The 14,262-nt window shown below is 34.8% G+C and overlaps 1 protein-coding gene across 1 annotated transcript; it reads left to right on the forward strand.

Moving 5' to 3' along the window:
• The first annotated feature begins 10,537 nt into the window (after positions 1 to 10,537).
• Positions 10,538 to 12,309, forward strand: LOC107607869 (uncharacterized). Its single transcript, XM_088495092.1, has 7 exons — positions 10,538 to 10,553; positions 10,637 to 10,721; positions 10,837 to 10,969; positions 11,124 to 11,281; positions 11,508 to 11,631; positions 11,722 to 11,904; positions 12,016 to 12,309. The coding sequence occupies exons 1-7, from the start codon at positions 10,538 to 10,540 to the stop codon at positions 12,307 to 12,309; spliced, it is 993 nt and encodes a 330-aa protein (XP_088351218.1).
• The last annotated feature ends 1,953 nt before the right edge of the window (positions 12,310 to 14,262 follow it).

The raw sequence follows: 14,262 nt of genomic DNA on the forward strand, positions 1-14,262 counted from the left end.
AGGCCATGACTTCCTATTTGCTGAATTCCCCCGCTAAGCTAACATTGGCAGCGTAACTTTTGCTATTCAGATTTGGTGCTGATCATTAAACTGGTTAACAACCGAGTAGATGAAATCAACCAATGCCTCTACGCGTCCTCTGATTTATTTTTGGCTGACAAGTATATTCTTTTGCTCCTAATAATTTTTGTTTCCCAAATTTATTCATTTGTTATTTACTTCTATGCTTATCTGTTAGCCCAGCATTTTCATTGCAAATACATTTACATATACATCAACGCTTTTGAAATCTGTCACAACGCTCATTTTTGACTATGACGTTCCCGTACCTTTTTTGCTTGGTTCCTATGCATCTCTCCATGTATGATACATCCATCCGACTTCCCCATTCATCTAATCTTGCTTCCATTTCAATATGCTTGGTGATTCAACGCAATTAATTAGTTTAGGTCTGTTCTATTCTTTCCTATCCATCCTGTTCAACCCTATGAATCTCTCGTGACAAGATAGATTCCTACCTGGAGTTAATGAACTTCATTTTCCATACTTGATTCAACACTTACTGTGAATTACATTTAATGATACTTTATCTTCTTTTAGTCATACTTATGTCAGGTGTAATTAAACTAAGTTATTATGAATGCTATTTTTAGTCTTCAGACTACTTGGTTGCTGACTGATCTCATTTCATGATCTGCATTTATTGAGTACCTGTTTCTTATTAATTTTTGTCGCGCTATACTCCAAAGGCGGGAACTTTTTCTTCTTCAAATTTTTTAACTTTGTCTGATTCCTGTGTATAAAGTTCTCCCTATATTGTCCGTAATTAATTCTGAACCGTCGACATATATATATATATATATATATATATATATATATATATATATATATATATATATATATATATATATTATATGCTGGTCATTATCATGATTATTTATCGTTGTATTACATGCTAAATATCTCTAATGGGTTATTTAATAAGCCCTCTGATCATCACATCAGCTGGGATTCTATTTACTATGCTTCAGGGGGCCCAAAGTTTTTTAATGAACACCGCTTGGTTGCTTTGATTATTGAACAATTGCTGCTTAATTTTATGGTTTCCTAGCATTGTTAACATCTAAATAACTTTGGTCTCTCGTTTTATTCGGTTAATTGGTCATACTACCTTTTGCTTAAGTGTTTAATTTAACTTACGCAATTTGTTATCATGAAAAGACTCATAGTGATCACATTTGTCATGATCACCTCGATACGCAATTTAACTTACCCATAAATTATGACACCATCTGCTCACCTCAATAGGTTTCTTCGGTTGTTAGATATAATAATTTAATTAATTATTTAATTGTCATTTTTTATTTATTGTTCCAACACTTTACTCAAAGAAATTTTTCTTTCTTTTATTTCTCATCTTTTGGACAATTTCAACAATTATTATTGCTTTGTTCATTTATAATTATAATTTATCATCTGACATTAATTTTTTTCTTCGATTCCACAATTTTTTATTATAAATTTCAATATTCCAATTTCAATTTTGGCTATCTAATCCAGGTTCTTTTTTTCTATCTGACCCACGGTGGGCGCAATAATATCCTCAGTGATTTCATAATATAATCCTTTTTCATACAATATTCTTCAATTATTGTTCATAAGTTTTTAATTTTATCTCTCGATCTTTGATCAATTACATCAACGATTATTATTACTATTTTTTATATTATTAGTATTTTTTTTTTGTAACCCTCACACCTTTCTAGGCACCGCTTACTATATGTTACTTAATTTGTAAATACAAGAATAGATAGATAAATAGATAAATAGATATAGATACATATAGATACATAAATAAGAAATATGACTAACTTAATACAAATATTTGAATAGGCCATTCATAACCCCACTTATATGCATGAGCGTATCTCTCACACACACATACATATGTTATTTTAAATATATATATATATATATATATATATATATATATATATATATATATATATATATATATATATATTCCCGGTCTACCTTACATCACTTACTCAACGCACCACATTCCACACCCCCCCCACTCCACAGGATTCCGCTGTTTCCCCCAACGTTGTTTTTGTTTTTAGCCATGCGGTCATTCTCTGAAATGTTCCAAAATTTTATTTACGGCTTGGTAGACCAAGGCTGAGTCACCAATATATATGTTGCTTTCTATTTATGTTCACACACACAAGCCTATGCGTTCCTTTTATAGCGATTTCTGTTTACAAGCTAAGGCAAAATGAGATCTTCCTGTCCGTACATAGCATCTGACACTGTTGCTATTTTTTGTGAAGTATGTGCCTTTGGCCATCGGCTGACTCGGGTGAAAATGGTGATTCCAACCCTGATTTTTATAGGCTTCTCTTCCTTGCATTGGATCCCGTGGCCGTACGTTTCTTTTTGCCTCAATACCTCTGTTATTCATATCTTCATAAATCATATATTCGTTTTTTGATATCTATTTCATATACTCTATCTGTAATATGAAGATAATCATCTAAAGCGTGATCTTTTGTGGTTGTCAAATCCCCAGCCTTTTTTTTCTTTGGCTGAATGGCCGCATGCCATATTTTTCCCCAATCTGAAATTTATCAATGTATGTAGCACATTATTTACATGATATTTTATATATATATATATATATATATATATATATATATATATATATATATACATGACTTGAAAAAATACGGTACATATCAAAATTTTTCTCATATGTTTATTATATTGTGTCCATATCCATGACTTGAGAAGTTCTGACTACTAGGATTAAAAATTTAATTTTTATTTTATAGTTAAATAAATGTTTATGTTTTATTATTTTTATTATTTCCATGTTTTTGTATATTTAAATAGTTATTTATATATGGAGATATTGCCAGAGTCCAAAGAGTTCTTCATGCACGTACGTTTACTTAGCTATTTTAATTTCCTGATGATGACGAGGTGTGTGTTTGATAACAATATATATATATATATACACACACACACACACCGACTTTTTTTGAGTTTGTCTATGCTCTCTCCATATGTTTTTCAGAGACGAGTTCCGGTCCCCGGTCCTTTTTATCGCGCTTTTCGTCATGAACTTGGTGATTTCATGATGTTTAGGGACAACCATGGTAATGAGTTTCGCGTCATGTTAGACAAGGTTGGTAACAATATTTTTTTTTTTCGAGGGCTCTCGTTCCATGGTTGCCGCGTACAACATAAGACATGGGGCTTGGTTGCGCGCCTACTATGAAGGTGACAGTACTCTATGCACCTCTATAAGGAACCTTGATGGATCCCGCATTGTGTACCCAAGGCCACGTTCTCGGAGCAGCTTTGCTGCTCCAGCAAGCAGTGGTGTTAATCATCATCGAACCCGCGTCGTTTCTCGTGATGTGATGCATACCGGCGACGTTATACTTCCATTTTCCATTGAATACACTCCTCTGACTTCTCCTGTTTGTAGCAACGCCTTCGGCAGCCCATTGATCTCAACCAATAGCCTCGGCTGTCCTGTGTATGTTGCCTCGACTACGTCACACGCGAGTCCCGTGGGCCATGTTGATCTTGGTTCGCAGATCCGATCACTTAGTCCGACCCATGCAGGAGGTAACAGCCAACTTATTTTAATATTAACCAATCGTGTTAGGGATATTCTCTCACTCCCACAAATATTTTTTTTCCTCAGTCAGTTCAATGGGTATCTAAGCATTAGAATTCTCTGACCATGTTTTTAGTTGCAGATGTTGCCAGTTTCTCCGAGTGGATTCGTCGTTAGATTTGTTCTCGACCTTTCCTTCTGACCCATGATTCTCCTACCATATCTAATGCATGTTTCAAGTTTAGTCTCGACTCCTCGCCTTTTCTTCAGTTGTGGTTTGGGAGTTCCTCCAGCGTCTTTTGTTTCTTTTCCTTTGTTAATTTACTATTGGGCGTGTGTGCCACTGTGTTTTTAAACCTTAGTAGTTTCAGAAAGGCTCATATGTAACTATGCTTGGTGTTTTATAATTTCTTATATATATATATATATATATATATGTATCTTACCGACCTAATATATATTATACGATAATGCTATAATATTATATTATTTGTTATCATCATGCACTATGCCACATGAATTTGTTGCGTATTAGTTTCGTCCCCACCATTTTTTCCTCGACCATCTCCATGCTGATAAATATCCATTTATATGCATGGATAAGAATTGTAATATACATCATTGTATAAATCATAGCAATTGTAGATATCTGTTTAATAATGCAAACAATGTACCCTCCTGATTTCGTTGTTAATTCTATGTACGTGAGATACATTGATTGATATTCATTGATCATTGATATCTGGATTGTTAATTGATAAATTCATAAATCAAAATTTCATAATTTATACCTTATAATAGAATCAACACATCTACATTCTACATTATTCTATTAGTATTATATTATTACTATATTATCAAGTCATATATATCTTATATGTCTTATTGTCTATGCTTTATAATCATTATACATTTTCTAATACCTTCTTCTTATATACTATTCTATATTCTATATCTCTACATACATACATATATATATAAACTATTCCCTATTTTGATCACATGTTCATGTAAATGCCTGCGTATATACATATAATGTACACTGTATACTTTATTTCTAAATAACTATTACTAATAGTTGAGTATATTACTATTAGTATAGTATTACTATTAGTATTAGTAATATTATATACTATATAGAATATAGAATATATATATATATATATATATATATATATATATATATAATCATGTAATATATATGTCTATAATCTATATAATTTATAATATATTTACACACACACACACACACACACACACACACATATATATTATTTGTGTGTTATTTGTATATATGCATATTTAACAATACAATCGATGCACGGTTCTGGTCTGTTCGGCCCTTTAATTAATTTTGTTATAGCTACAAACCCTAACAGCTGCTTCCATTCAATAATTCCATCTACTTCTTTGACTTTGCCGTTGTTCTCTCCTATTCCCTTTAATAAAAAAAGAGCATTATCCAATTCCTTCTCGCTTCAATTTTGCTTATTCATCTTTTGCCGTTCAACCTCATTTGCTCGCATGGTGGTTTCCTTCTAACAAAAGGTGAGTTGCTAATCTTTTCTTCTGCATTTTCAATATCTTTTTCGTGGTTAATGGTTATCATCGGCCAAAAAAGCTAATTTTGATTTTCTTCCCGGTGGTTATCCATTCATTTGCCCACGAGATTGGTGCTCCTTTCGGTTAGTTTTCTTCTGCACCCTCCCACAAGCGTCGTCTCCGTCTTGCTGGGTCACTCTTGATTGCCTGTTTCATACTGGGTACGTTGGAAACCTGACCTTTGCTTTTCAAGAACTCAATCGTTCATTTCCTGTGTTGTTCGTGACTGCCACTATTTTCCTGGCTAATGGGGTGACTTCTCCTTTTGCTCTGCCCGTTATATGCATAAGGAACATGTCTAACTTATTCCTCTCAGTAGTTGCACGCAGATGCATTTTTTTCTGTTTGGACTTCTGCTTGGTGCGTCACTTTCTTCCGTCCCATAAGCGTATGATTCAGATTTTATGATATGTGATTGAATTAAAAAATCATTGTAGTAACCATAAATTTTGCTTCCAGGCCACGGTTGCTCTTCCCCCAGCTTTTTACCGTGAATTTCGTTCTGAACTGCTAGATGAGGTTAGGTTTGTCGATTCCTCTGGCCGTCGGTTTACCATGCTGCTCCACAAGACTCCTGCTCTTTGCCTGATAGTGGCAGGGTTTCCACAATTAATTAGCCTTTACCATTAAGGGAAGATGCTGGTTCTTTATGGCCTACGTGGGTGATGCTGAGTTCCTTATGTTCCATGTGCTAGAGGTGAATGCGCGCCTCCCAGATGCCGGAGTTTCACCCGTGTATCCTTTAGCCGTACATGAACTATTAGGGAATGCTTGTAGCAATCTTGCTGCTTATTTTGTGCCCGCTTTGTCTCAGGACGAGGATTTCTTGCTACCACATTCAATCCACTCTAATTTGCCATCAGTAATATATCCCATGGGTGATACATACACCATCCAGTTCGCCTCGACCATACAAAATCTGCCCATGCTTTCGTTGCTTCTGGATATTTATTTCACTTTTGCTACTGATTATGATGCCAAACCCCTTGACTATCGCGCCTTTGCTTCAATGCTTGGCCATTACTCAAATTTCTGCCCCGGAGCACTTCACAGCTTGCTCCCAAACCGTGAGGCTGTTGTTGTCGACAAACTGATTTCAAAATACCAAGCTGCCGAGTATATTTTGGTAAGGATTTATTCAGCCCTTCGATGCATCCGTGTTTGGTTGATGTGGGTTTTTCGTCCTTAATGTCTACATGTACGTAGTAACAGCATCTAAGTCACTCTAAGACCATTTTCTCTCATTTGTTTTGTAGACCCTCCCAATCAGTTTTGTTCAAAGGGCCTTTGGGATTAAACCTGATCAAGTCGACGTTGTCGATGATGCTGGTGTGTGTTACAAGGTCCACATTCGCTCGAAGCCAAGTTGGCCTCGAGAGTGCTATTTCGCTAAGCGGTGGAGGCCTTTTAGTCAGCACCACATGCTGCGTACCGGAAGTGCCATTAGGCTAATGGTTTATTCCTTTAAGAACTGGCGTGTGCATTGTCATGTCCTATGTATTTGATGCCTTGTTCCCTGAAGCCGAAAACTGTGCTCCCACCATCAAATATCGAACTTGGTGTTTCATCAATGTGCAATATGCATTTTATTATGTGCTGTGGGTTAACCCATTAAATTAGCAAACTTTAGATTTACTATCCGGATATTGCTAAGATAAATTTAATCATATTCAGTCAGAAGTTCTTTCGTTCTTTAATACAAACTCTTGGACAATGCTGTCTATATAATTGAATAGGATTCTGCTGCGTTACTCATGACAAAATTTTATTTTTTTTATCCCCATTCATATAATAGCCACTATGTTATACTTTATTATAGGATTTAGGATCGCACTGCCGCACCCATTGGGTTTATCAGAGATGACTCCCCATGATGGTTTGGGAAAAATTAGTTCTCTGATACTACTGACAACTTTAGATTCCTTTTAAGTAATGTTATATCCATCTTGCATTAAAGAATTATTTTCCCTTTTTAAATCACCCATTAACCAAAGGTTTAGTCTTTTTATATTAAACTTTGCCTTCAAAAAACCATTTAACCAATTAGTTTTTAATTCATTTGGTTCCATTATTTTACACCATTAAATAGTTGTTGTTGTATTTTCATATTACAAAACCTTTTACTAATATGTCTATTATTTAGTTTATACCTAGAAAATTTTTTGTTTTTTCAATAATGTTTTTTTGGGTGGTCTGTATGCATTATTGTTACATGACATAAAAAAGCCTTCATGCTTCTTTCTTCCCATAACAATGCCTATACATTAATTCTTCTACACATTATCAGGGGTCAGATCTCTTTAATGCAGTGTTATAATGACGTTTATGGATATTATCGAATGAGTTGTATAATGGTTAAAAAAAATACCCCCACATCTTCGCTATGTTGCAATTTATCCAATATTTTTTTTTCGTATGAATCTATCCACACGTTGTTATTGTCATTGCTATTAACTTCCCCTATTGGCACATGAGCAGCCATTTTTGACTAACTCAATAAGTTTTCATCCATTCCTCCCTTTAACCTAAAACGGTCAAATCCTTTTAACTTGTGACCTTTGTTGTCTATGGATCAATTCTTTTCCTCTGTGGCATGCTCAGTTCAATTAAAAGCATCAAACACGAGCTTTGATTATTCGGTTGGGTAACGCCTTTTCCGCAAGCTATTCAGCCCCAAACTTATTTATAGGTTATTTGTTATATAGTATTTATTATTCGTCAATTATTTAGCTTTTTATTTAGTTCGTTTCTTAATTAATTGGTTTTTACTCTAATATTTAATTATCTTTTTTTCCTGGATTTAACACTTAAGTGAATCTTCATTTGGCATTTAATTAGTAATTAGTTATTAGTTATATTTGTTATTGTTATACTAATACTTGTGGTCATAGTTCTAATAACACGAATATTATAATAACAACCGTCTAATAACACTCATATTATAATATTATAATAACAACCGTCTAATATAATATAAAATATGAAATATAGTAAATATGATTTAATGAGTTAAGATTGTATAATGGTTCCAGATTTCACGTTGTATAATACTATAATACTATAACACTATATTATACTATACTATTATATTATACTATTATTATATATTTGTATAATTGTATATACTATATACTATAATACTTTACTATAATAGTATAGTATAATTCTATAATTCTATAATTGTACAATAATATTATATTTGACACATACTAAATAATATTTATTTTTTACTTTCTTTAAATTCTTTAAATCTTTTAATATTTAGATCTATAATCTTTAAATCTTAAGAATAAATTCAAAAACAGTTTAATTGCTCGGCCGAATTAGTCTGCTACCTTTTAAGTTGTATATCGAGTAAGGGTTCCAGTTTTTACAATAATGGTCTTTTTCGTGGTCTTTGTAAATTTATTTATTATTTATTCATTTTTTTCTCAATTTAAAGTAAACGGTTGTCTAACCAGCGTTAGACGATACCGACTGCAGTCCCGTTTCCAGTTTGCTAAATTACACTTGGTCAATGCTGGGACCTGGTGCTCTATAAAGCCTTCTCTTCTTTCCAACATCCTTGCACACTGACTTTATCTGCATTTTTAATACTGGTTCATTCTAAGACGTCCTTATCTCATGTGACATATGTTTATTGTGATTGATATTGTTATTGCTACTGCTACATGCACATGCGTTCAAGTTTTTCCTTTACTTCCTTAGATTTAATCATACATGCATCACATATCACATATTTATTTCATTCATTCTTTGCACTGCGATCTATTTTTTTTTTGTTTTTCATGCCATTCTGCCGCCTTTTTCACTATATTGGTTTCTATTGCTTTGACTTTCCTCGTGCCACATTCTTTGCAAGTTGATCTTTTTGCAATACCCAAGTAATGCACACTCGGTGACATCTCTTGAGTGTCTATGTGTTTATTCCCAATTTCTACATCGACTATTTCCTTTTTTGGCATGTGATAGTTAGAAACAAGGTCTACACTGTTGTTATTGTTGGGTTATGGACATGGTGTTGTGATCTCTACATTTCCTTTGCTATGGCACAACACGTGTTTAATAGATTTTCATTGGTGTCTTCGGTGGAACCCCCACTCATTAATGTTAAAAACATTAGTGTATATTATATACTTAATACACTTTATTGGTTTTATATTTAAATTTATTTTTGCTTTTTGTACTTCCATCTTAGTTGATGGTGATTTTTTCCTTTGTATTTGTTTCTCATGTATAATTTTTTAATCAATATCTACAATTCTCTGCAGTTACTCAGCTGCTGAACTCATATTTTCTTCTTGTGCTTCTTCGAGACCCAAATCCAATCCACCAAATGGATCAGAAATTTGATTCTGTGAAAGACCTTTCTCTCATTTCAGAGAAGAACTGGTGCATTAAAGTAAGAATTTTGAGGATGTGGAAGGTTCCGTCATATGAAAAGAGTTACTCGCAACCTTCAATGGAGTTGGTTGTAATTGACAAAGATGTACATTCCTGCCTTTTGTTGAGTCATGTATGGTATTCCTTTCAAAAGTTTGTCATCTCCCTGATATCAGTCATCTCATTATTTTTTAATTGCACCATTGTCAGGGAACTCGGATCCATTGTTTCATCCGGTCTATCCATTACCGGCTTTTTGAACCTATCCTTGAGGAGGGAAAGGTGTTTGTTGTGGGCAACTTCACAATGGACTCAAACACACAGAAATACAGACCCACCAAGCATAGCATGCAGATCATATTTAAGAGGGACACATTGGTCTCCGGTGCTGATGGCATGGATATTCCAATTGAGTCATTTGATTTCGTGGCAACCAAGGAAATCTTATTGGTATGCACTTTGATGTTGTCATTGTGCCACTAACATCTACGTCATTTACCTAGCATAAGATCTATTTGCCCTTGCTAACTGTCTGCTTAATCCTGCTTATCTTGTGGTTATCTGGCGCAGATTTTGTTGGTCTACTATCCGCAAAGAGTGAGTTGATTCCTTTTGAAAATAGAAATCGGAAGTCACATTACATGAAAATCGAGCTTGATGATCTAAGGTAAGTTATTTTCATCTCATTATGCATAGACACTTATATACCTTACCCACGTCGCATTTGAAACTTTCCTCTAATTGTGTTCTCTAATGATCATAATTGTGCTATGTAAAACCCGATAAAAAAATGCGTGTGGACCCAAAAGTGGCAGTGAGAAGCTTTCATGCGCCTTGTAGGAAAATTATGCGTCTGAATTGGTAACTCTTCTTGATGCCAACAAGGCCACTGAATTTATAATTGTGCTCCAATTTGCCAAGATGAAGTTCTACAATGGTATATTTAACAGTGCCCCACTATATACGAACCTCTTTATATCTAACCAACTATTTCTCTAATCAGATTTCATTTTATTTCAGATGTTATGACTATAACCAACACAAACTACACCACAAGGCTCATGGTTAATGCTGACCTTGAAGTGGTTAAGAAATTCCGTCAAAAGTTCGTTTCTTTAACAAAGGCTTTATTTATTTGTTCACCATTTTTTTTCCAATCAACTTTTACCGTTCCTGTATTGTTTGTGATATGGTAATGTTGTTAATTTGATTGATGCTAGGCTGATTCGACTTGGTAGCAAGCACAGCACCAGCGTTGAAGTTATAAGCCGGGTAGTGAGGCATTCTCCATCTGAAGATTTTCTCAGCCTTACCCCTTATGCTACCATACATCAAATAAAGGAAACTCTTAAGGTGTGTTCTTTGGGTGCTTTGAATTCAATGGCTTTTTCGCAACACCAATTTAAATACATTCATTCTGGTTACCATCATGAAACAAATAAATACATGACTCCTTTTTTTCGTGTGATACACCGCTCATTTCATTGTGACTAATTTCTGCTCCCAGAAATCAACCTTTGTGACATTTGGAACGGTCATTGACATTGACAGGGATCATGCATGGTGGTACAAGGCTTGCAGGCAATGCACACAGGGACTGGAGGCACTTACTGACCAATTTTATTGTGCAAAATGTGATGTTTACTCTACAGTTTTTGCCCCCAGGTTTGTATCCCCTCATGTGAGGTTGGTTTATTCTTATGTTAATTCATTAGACTCACAAACATTAGCCTTTCTTTTTCTTGTCGATTGGATGTGTTTCTTAAATTTGGGGTTGGTTCCATCAAACAGCCATGTTGCACTTCTATGTTTGTTGTTGAATATGGACTGAGTATTTGTTGGCGCATTAACATGCCCCCCTTTTTTTGTTGCTTTGTATATGCGGATAAAGGTTCTGCATTCAGGTTCGTGTTGGTGATGACTCAGATACCGCAACTTTTGTTCTATTTGAGAATTGTGCATCAAAGTTCTTAGGCCTAACTGCCGCTGAGATCCGCACCAGATTGCTTGCTAGGGTTATTTATTCTTACTTCCTTTGCTCTTGCTCTGAGATTTTGTGATATTTTTTGCTGCCAACTTACTGGCTTTTTCTCTTCAACAACCAGGGATATGGAAGAGAGCATTTCCCAGATGAGCTTAATGCACTGATTGGGAGGACACTTCTATTCAAGCTTACTGTTAGGCATGATAGCTTAAATAAATTTCAGCTGTGCGTGATTACCGTTTCAAGAATATGTTCTGACCCAGAGATTATCTCCTCACTTGCTTTAGACAAGAACATTAAATTGGTATGTGTCGTTGAGTGCTCCACAGAGGACTTTCAATTACCATTGCTTATTCAAATGTTGTTGCTTTTTGTATTCCTTAACACTTTACAATCAAAACATCATCTGTTCCAGGATGCACTGCAGAATTTGACCAAGGGTGCGGTTGTTCGAAGCGGTGACTTGGTTGGGTCTGGGAGCATACTCGGTATCCCTGGTTCAACCACCACTCCGAGTCCGAATTCTGCTGCAGTTCCTGGTCACGGGGCTGGCCACGTGGTTACATATACTCCTGTTAAGCGGGTTTGCATTAGATCCGGTGACGACTTCTCATCACATGCCACACCCTCTGCCTCCAAGAGTCTTCTCCCTGCGTTTGAGAGCTGCGTCCCAAGGAATGCCACCGACCCTGATGCAGGGGACATATGAGGCCCTCATCCTTCCGTACCAGAGCGTCTAAAATAAAAACAGCAAAACCCTAACTGCTTAGCGTTTAATAAACCGCTCTGACTCTTTCGTTATATCAACATGATATCAACTTAATTTACGTTCTAACTGTTGCATTCCAATTTGTTTTTTTTCCACCATCACACTAGCAATGTGACTCAGACGTTGACATGCTGATCCATTATGACATTGTCATCATTGTGGTTTACTTTGGTCGATCATGGTGTTATATATAATGGCAGATCTCGGCTGGGTTTCTTGCCTCGTCCCAAGGTTGCTGCCGCGCTTTGCCGCTTCCTTTGGTTTATCGGATGTTGTCTTTATGATTCCATTAGGATTTGTAATGCCATTCATGTTTCATGTCACTACTTTGCTTGGTAATCAAAATCTTATTGGTGTGTTTAACATGTTATGCCTTCTGTCTTTTTCCCTCACCAACTCTTTCTGTCCACTCCTATTATTGCAACCTGCTCATTGTGTGTCGTTAAACATGGAATTACACCTGCTGGATATGCTTATTGACACTGCTTTATTATGCCATTGGGGGAGCGGGTGTGTCTTTCAACTGGGTTTGCCAAGTAATTTGCCTTTACTTTCTGCTGCGTTAGGAAAAAAGGGATTGCCTTAAATAGAATGCCAGACGCCAACAAATTCACCTGTCTTGAATAAGTGGGTGATCTTTGAATAGCATCCTCATTTATTCCAATATTGTTTATGCACATTGTATGCCTCCACGTGGGAGGATTGTTTGCATTCTTCATCCTTCCATGGGTTAACTAGAACAAGATGTTTGAACTTCTATTTATGCCAACATAAACAACTCTTATTTATGGAGTAGCATACAAATTGTATTGTAATTAAGCACTAAAAAACAATAAAAAAATATATTTACCCAAATGCACCAAGGAACTCTGCATGCATCAGGAGTTCGTATTCTCCCCGAACAATGCAGATTCCACGCTATTGCTTTTGAGCCTGTAGAATGAGTTCCAATGCCCGTTTTGGATATTAAGTTAAACCATATTGCTCGACTTCTTTTATCTTCTACAATATGTTTGTGTACTTATAATATTACCCCTAAATCTATTATGATGAATAATTAATAATTATTGATTTATATTTAGTCTTAATTGATTTAATACATTGTTATAATAAAGATCTACATTTAAACATTATATATGTATTAGATTAATAATCTATATAATTATAAGTTTTTATTATATTGATAAAATGCACTAAAACAAAAATAATTACAAAATTTTTATTGTTTTATTATTAGGCCATTAAAATTATTAAATCTTTTCTTTGTTTCTTAATAAAAAATTAGCTCTCAATTTTAAATATTAAATTCATGAATATACCTTTTTATCTTTATTTTTTAAATATTAAATTTTGACTGTTATTTTCTTTTCTTCTATTTTCTTTCCTATATCAAAACAGGATCTAAAAAATTAACTTCAGCATCCTATTTATTTAACATTCCTTGAATAGTCAGAACAGATAAAACAAATTATGTTTGACTAATTTTCTGGACTCCCAATGAATAATGCTGTTAAATACTTCTCGGCAATAATTGGATACAATAAAGTGAAAATTACTTTTCGTCTTATTATTTTATTATGACAATCTTGTTCATAAACATTAGCTAAATATTTTCCTTTGTGATGTGGTCTATTTTCCTTAATGGTCAATGACTATTCAAGCGATTGAACACATGTGCCTTTCATAGTCGAACTTTGACATTATTCATGATATACATATTCTGTTCTTCCTCCATATCCCCAATTCTTTGTAGACTTCTGTCATTGCGTGTGGACTTTCCTGTCTTGCCTGCCGGGATCCTATTTTGAACCTGTCTGCAAATAGTTTGAGTAGCTGAAACAAATTTATCCGACAAACCTAGCCCTTGGCAAACGGTTTGCCTGCCTGGATTCC

This window comes from Arachis ipaensis, chromosome B7 (assembly GCF_059453495.1).
Source record: "Arachis ipaensis isolate K30076 ecotype BB chromosome B7, ASM5945349v1, whole genome shotgun sequence".
In the NCBI taxonomy this organism is placed as follows: Eukaryota; Viridiplantae; Streptophyta; class Magnoliopsida; order Fabales; family Fabaceae; genus Arachis; species Arachis ipaensis.

Coding starts and splice junctions, on each gene's coding strand:
- LOC107607869 (XM_088495092.1), top strand. Junction 10,722..10,836: donor GTTAAGAAATTCCGTCAAAA/GTTCGTTTCTTT, acceptor GATTGATGCTAG/GCTGATTCGACTTGGTAGCA. Junction 10,970..11,123: donor AAATAAAGGAAACTCTTAAG/GTGTGTTCTTTG, acceptor TTCTGCTCCCAG/AAATCAACCTTTGTGACATT.